At 47.9% G+C, this 7,053-nt stretch overlaps 1 protein-coding gene across 1 annotated transcript; it reads left to right on the forward strand.

Moving 5' to 3' along the window:
• The first annotated feature begins 3,669 nt into the window (after window positions 1–3,669).
• On the forward strand, window positions 3,670–4,584 carry LOC127341092 (17.9 kDa heat shock protein 2-like). Its single transcript, XM_051366869.2, has one exon. The coding sequence runs from the start codon at window positions 3,754–3,756 to the stop codon at window positions 4,246–4,248; it is 495 nt and encodes a 164-aa protein (XP_051222829.1). The 5' UTR covers window positions 3,670–3,753; the 3' UTR covers window positions 4,249–4,584.
• The last annotated feature ends 2,469 nt before the right edge of the window (window positions 4,585–7,053 follow it).

Here is a 7,053-nt window from a genome sequence, read left to right on the forward strand (position 1 = left end):
CGTGTAAAAATAGAGGGGCATTTTTCTACTACGTTCAGCCCTAAATACTTGTCACAGAATTATTTCTAGCTTCATTAAACCTGCAATAATAAGTATTTATGGACGGAGAAAATATTCTAAAGTGTATTGAAAGGTATGGACAAATTTTAGGCCCCGTCCAGTTATTTGTATATGGAGAGAGTACATCTCTACAGTGAAGAAATGTTAGCCCGAGAGCTCTGAATTTGTAACATTAGCGTCGAGGCGATTTGCACAAAAATAATCCAAAACTTAAAGAAAAGCACAGACTGACCCTCCGGCGAAACTATTTCACCCATCTAACCCTTTTGTGTGGCGCCCTTCCCATCGGCGCCACACATGCCAGTGTGGCGCCCCTCCTGCCGGCGCCACACATCCAGCCGACCTGGCGCCCTCGACGCTGAGCTGGTGCGCCCATCCGACGTGGCAGCATGTGTGGCGCCTCTCCCAACAAATCCAGAAATCCAGCATGAGTGGAAGCTAGATTTTCTAGCGAGGTGACGAGGATATGCCAACAAATCCAGGCAACGTCGCCGTCGGAATGGTCCGGAAAACCTGTGCAGGTCGACAGGGGCGGGGACCCGTCAGGCCGTGTCACACCGGAGCAAACGTGCGTGCTTAGATCTCCAGCGGCGCGACGTAAAAGGACGCTGAGCGACCGTTTTTGTCCGCCGTGACCGGAAATACGTCTGAGGCCTGCTCCAGCGGCGCGACGCAAAGTGACCGGGCCGTCCGCGGAGACGGAAACCTGGCCCAAATATGCCCAGGTTTGCGTCTCCGCGGACGCTCGGCGGTCGCTTGGAGCGTCCTCCATTTCTTACCCGGTCCCGCATGTCAGGGATCGCTTCGATTTGCTTCTTGTTCCCCTTCTTTCCTGCCCTAGTGCGACGCCACCACCCCCACCCCTAGCGCTGCCGTCCGGCCGTAGCGCCGCAGTAGTCGCCGTCGGCTCCGTTCTTGCCGCGCGGGAGAGCAGGAGCGTGCTCCGCCGCGTACCTGCCGGCTGTTTTCGGGCGAAACGCTCCCGGTTGCGCCGCCCTTCCGCGCCGCCCGCGACCTGTTCGGTCAATTGCGTCGGTAGGTTTCTTACTCGTGTTTTCGGCGCTATCGTGCGCGGCCATTGATCCGCAGTTTGTACCCACGCAGATGGACATGTGGCAGATGTTGGACAAGTTCCGCGCAGAGGTCGTCGACTCCTCTTCCGACGAGGAGTCCGATGAGTCGACGCAGACTTTGGCAACAACTGCGGCCTCCATGATCCACGAATTCAACAATGACATCAATGTGTTGCACCGATCACCGGTTTTCAACCGGCTCATGCAAGGCAAAGCTCCCCGGGTGAGCTATGAGATCAATGGAAATGCATATGACAAGCCATATTATCTTGCTAATGGCATCTACCCTGACTGGGCCACATTGGTGAAGATTGTCCGTAATCCAAACTCCGAGAAGACGAGGAGGTTTGCCAAGATGCAAGAGGCTTGCAGGAAAGATGTGGAGCGCGGATTTGGTGTGCTCCAAGCTCGGTGGGCAATTTTCCGTCACCCGGCAAGAACATGGTCGCTGAAGACCATGCATGAGGTGATGATATGCTGCGTGATCATGCACAACATGATCGTTGAGAACGAGCGTCCTGATGGCCGCAATGAGAACCAATGGGATTTCCAAGGTGAGCTGGTTGCGCCACTTCCTGGAGCTTCATCTTGGCAGGACTATCTACATAGGAATGTAGAAGTCATTGATGAAAACGTCTCCAAACAGCTGCAAACGGATCTGATTGAGCATCAGTGGACATTGGCTGGCCATGAAGATCATGCCTAGAGAAATACTATCTTATTTTCATGTCGACTTTTAAATGTAATAACTATGACTTTGTTGATTTCCTTATTTTGTTGTTTAAAAACTTCATAAATTGATGCAAACGCGAAAATGCGTCGGCCCGCTGGAGCCACCCCTAGGTGCAAACGGACGCGCGGACAAAAACGGTCTGTCGAGCGTCCGCCGCGCGACGCAAACAGACATTTCGGACGTCCGAAATGCGTCGCGCCGCTAGAGATGCCCTTACTGTGCTGTTATCTGTGTAATATATTCTGAGTTTCTGAGATGAAAACTAACTTAGTGCTGTGTCAAATTCGCAACCAATGGATTAGCATCACAATTCTTGCATTGCATGAGTTGCAACTGAAGTTGCATAAAATTTTCAGTTCTAAGATTGCAACTCAGATTTGCTTAGTTAAAAATAGGTTGGAATCGCAATTTTTCAGTGGTAAGTTGATTTGCAACTCAGATTTTTCCAACCAATTTTTTTTTCAAAATTGCACCGATCTCTTAATAATCATCAACAGTAGCACAAATAATTCAAAATTAATAAAAAATATATATCGACTTTTGGACGACCTAGCGACGACTACAGACATTAGTATGAGCAAAAAGCCCGCCGCTATCATCGCTTGTCCATCAGGGGAGCCAGGCAAAACTTGTCGTCATCATAGTATAGCTTGTTATAGTAGATAGACGAGAAGTCGTCATGCTAAGACCCAAAGAAATAGCATACTAGAGCAACACTCATCGCAAATGATGACATGAAACCACACCAACGACCACGAAAACCGCACCGATCCCAGGAGCAAGGTAATTCAAAAAGTAGTAAACAATATATATTGATTTTTGGATGACCTAGCGACGACTACAAACACTAGTATGAGCCAAAAGCCCGCTGCTATCCTCGCTTGTCCATCACCGGAACCGAGCAAAACTTATCGTGGTCGTAGTATAGCTTGTTGTAGTAGATAGACGAGAAGTCCTAGTGCTAATACCCAAAGAACCAGCGTACCAGACCAACACTCATCGCCAATGATGAAAATCGTAGATCGGAAAAGACTGACATGAAACCATACCAACGATCACGAAAACCGAACCGATCGTCGGGCACATGAGTCCACGAGCCATCACCAGCGCTAGACGCATCACTAGAAGCGAGGATAAGGAGGTGAGCACCCTATTATGATTCAGGGTGTAGCCGCCGCCTCATTATCCTGAAAAAAAAAACTGAAAACTATCCTAAAAAGGAACGAAAACTCCTCGCCGGCGAGGGGCCATGGTCCGCGACACCTCAAGGCCCCATGACCACCGGAGACAGAGCGAACGAACCTGGTCGCGAGCAAGGTAAATGGAACCCTAGATGGCTTTAGTGGCCATTGCCTCCTAATCGCCTCTCATGCTGCTCGAGTATCGGTTCGGTTGGTATATATAGTGAAAATCCCACTAAATGTATGCAGATATTGCAAGTGGTTTTATACCTAAGATTTGAAAATTAGAAGTGAGTTGTAATAGAAAAAATGGTTCACGCAGTATAAAGTTATGGGAGGTCATCACTTTGCTAAAAAAATAAAATCTGTGACACCTTAATATTTTTAGGCCCGTCTGGTCTGCTTTCAGCGTTGCTAGGATCACTCGCGTGAGCTTTCGTGATCTCCCCCGTTTATGTCCATCCGCAACGTAACAAAATTGACCCATTCACACCTCGCCACTGGCGCATCAACGACAGCTCAAGCTACAGGGACAGGTGCTCGATCTCAGGAAGGCGCAGCGCAGGTAGCTGGTGTCCTGCCTGGTGCCCAACGCTCGTGCATAAATAGGCTGTTCCTCGCCATTACCTCCAAGCACCATTCAGCTACCATTTGGTACATAGGCATACAAATTCCCAGGAAGCTAAGGTAGTGTAGCTCCGGGAGGATGTCTCTGGTGGCAAGGCTCTTCGACACGCTGTCCCTGGACGCGTGGAAGAACCCCTTCAGCAGCATCTTCGGCACGGCCGCCGGCGCCGACGCGTGGCTGGCCAGCGACACCACGGCGTTCGCCGAGACCTACATCGAGACCCGGGAGACGGCGGAGGCGTACGTGTTCAGCGCGCGGCTGCCCGCCGGGGTGAGCAAGGAGGAGGTGCGGGTGGACGTCGAGGAGGAGGGCCACGTGCTCGTCATCGCCGGCCAGCGCAGCGTCCGGAGGGAGGTCAAGAGCGACGAGGCGCGCCGCCAGGTGATCGAGCGCAGCTGCGCGTCCTTCTTCGGCAGGTTCTGCCTGCCCGAGGACGCCGTCGTGGGGCAGGTCAGGGCCGCCATGGACGACGGCGGGGAGCTCGTCGTCACCGTGCCCAGGATCGGAGCCGCCGCCGTGGTGGCTCTGCCCGAGCCGGCCTTGGCCATCGAGGCCGAGGCCAGCCCGTGCTGATCATGCCGACGCCGCCCGCCCCGGCCCCAGGCAGGCACGCGGCAAGTTGCTGTCGTGATCTGGAACCATTCGCGCTCTACGTCCCGTGGCGTCACCTGTAATCCCTATGCGGTTCCATCCATCCCTATGCGGTTCGCTGTGAGTGAGCTCAGCTCTATGCATGCATGTAAAAGCAAATGCACATGCATGTTGGTTGTAGTTCTTGTGATCACTGTCAAGTTAATTAATGAAGAGCTTGCAAGCCCCCTCCGGAAAAAAAGGGAGCTAGCAACCCGGAATCAATCTATACTACTCCCTCCGATTCATATATCGGAGGGAGTAGCAAAGTTGTCAGTATCGCGATACATATCGTACCGTCTTATGATTTTACGATACTATCAATGCCAATTGATACATATCGTGGATAACCGGTTTGGATGGTTTTGGCAAGTTCAATATTTTGTACTAACTCCATAGTTTGGGTAGGATTTGTGAAGGTGATTGGACTACGGGATCAAAGGCGTGTTTTGCCTCGATGTCCCCCCTTTGCAAACTGTTGTCCGCTGTGGTTGGCTAGGATCTTCCAATCCCTTCATGGGTTAACTTATTCCTTATACTTTAATGATGGTGGAAGAGAAAGGTGGGACACCGAAGCACACCTCATCACTGCCCGGTTTGAGCGACCTGACCGGTTTCATGTTTTTCAAAGGTTTAGTAGGATGATATGTATAATATAAAAAAGCCGATGCCGTACGATACCACAATAATGCGAAAAAAATAAGGACACAAAAGCAAGCCAAGCTAAAGAGTAAGAATTGTCTTAGAGTCGCAAGGTGAATTAAATATTTACAAAGACAATTTTTATTAGTTTGGAGGTACCATATGAAAATCTTTATCACTAAGAAAACCCTTCTAGTTATTGCCGTCACCACCACTAAAAACAATGTCAGTGATAAAGCACAAGAAAAATGTTCCGAATATCGAGACAAGGGCGGTTGCCCTACCTTCCCTTACCAATAGGCGATAGCTACACCCCTGTATAGTAGTATTCGAGGTCTAGGGAGTTGTGTCACCTCTCTGAGTCCTAGTTGGTGGGGGTGGTGGTGGCGAAAAGGCGGCGGCGCAGTATGATTCGCGCAGGCCACGACAACAGTGTCGGGAGGGTGGCGGCCCACCGATGTTTGCCAAGGTCGTTACAGAAAATTTGGAAGCAAAAGGGCTGATGCGAGAATCCTACGTGTTCAATCAAAATGCGCTTTACTGGGTTTCTTCGGCGAAAAGTGTCTTTAGCTCATGGGCAACAGTGCCCCCGCTTTACTGGGTTTCTTCGGCGAAAAGTGTCTTTAGCTCATGGGCAACAGTGCCCCTGCTGTTTAAAAAGAATCGAAAATCATACATATTTATTTCAAAAAAATCTGAAAATAAATCTAGACATAATAAATAACGTAACCTACAAGCGTGTAAAATTTTAATATGAAATTCTTTATATTGTAGACTACACAAAAAAGACAAAATCTGTTGAAATTTGGAGATTTGAAATATGCATACCCAGATCCACACATTTGTTATTTTTGTGTAGCCCATAATTTTATGTTTTTGAAATTGAAATTTTTCTCGTTTATGGGACAATCCATTGGCTACATCATGTTTTTTTTTTTTAAACACATAAATGTGATTTTTATTTTTTGTAAAATAGCAGGAGCATTGGTGCCCAGGAGCACCAAATCTCTATCCGTTTCTTCGGGGCGATTAGACCAGAAGATACCAATTTGATGCCCAGAGTAGGATGCCCTAGGGGTAGCAGCACATCTGACGGCCAGAAATTAACAAATGCTAGATGGGACGGCAAAAAATGATCAGATCATGAGAGGGCTCCCTGTTGTCCCTAATGTCAGCTGTAAATCTTGGGAAGGTGTTCTTCTTTTGACAATTCTCGGGAAGGTGGCTAATAATTAGAGCACATGGTAAAACTCTTCATTGGTTCTCTTGACACAAAAGAGACTGAAAAGTTTTCGATGGATCAGGCATCTCGTGGACACACTAGCCGGCTAGTTGGTTGGCAGGTTCGTTGCTCGTGCGCGCATCTCGTGGAGAAAGAGGCACGACCACTGGTAGAAAAATGGCCTTTAGTCGCGGTTCGCAACTGCCATTAGTCGCGGTTGCGCAACCGCGACTAATTAAGCGCGACTAAAGGCCCCCCCTTTAGTCGCGGTTGCTTACGAACCGCGACTAAAAGCCCGTCCACGTGGGCGGCTACCTTGCGCCTGGGCGAAGGACCTTTAGTCGCGGTTGGTGTCCCCAACCGGGACTAAAGGCTATTTCGTTAAATTTTTTTAATTCATTTGGATTTCTAATTTTTTTTCACTCCTTTTTTTTTTTTTCTTCAGAATTTCTCTTATTTCAGTTATTTGCATAGCTTAGTCTCTATCTCTAACTACACTTATCTCTAGTCAAATTACTTATTCGTGGTCAAACTTCCCGCTCGGTCACCCATCCTCCCACTACTCCACCTCTAGCACGCTTAACTTCCGAGGTCCATTCCGTTCCGCATCCAAGTGCTTCGCGTGCATGTATGTGATAGTAGTATCATATCAATCCTATTAACATGTTGATCGATGTCACATTTCTTTATTGTTTGAATTTCAAATAATTCTTTTAATAAATAAAAGTAATGATGTAATAATAATATTGAATAAATAAATAAACATTAACTTTTTAATTTGTATTATTTTTAATTTTATTAATTAATTAAATATTTTTTTTGCCAAACCTAAAATCTAAAAATTTGAAAATCTAAAAATTGGGTAAAAATGATAGTAATCTTTA

Source organism: Lolium perenne, chromosome 3 (assembly GCF_019359855.2).
Source record: "Lolium perenne isolate Kyuss_39 chromosome 3, Kyuss_2.0, whole genome shotgun sequence".
Classification (NCBI taxonomy): Eukaryota; Viridiplantae; Streptophyta; class Magnoliopsida; order Poales; family Poaceae; genus Lolium; species Lolium perenne.

Coding starts and splice junctions, on each gene's coding strand:
- LOC127341092 (XM_051366869.2), top strand. CDS start 3,754: ATGTCTCTGGTGGCAAGGCTCTTCGACACGCTGTCCCTGGACGCGTGG.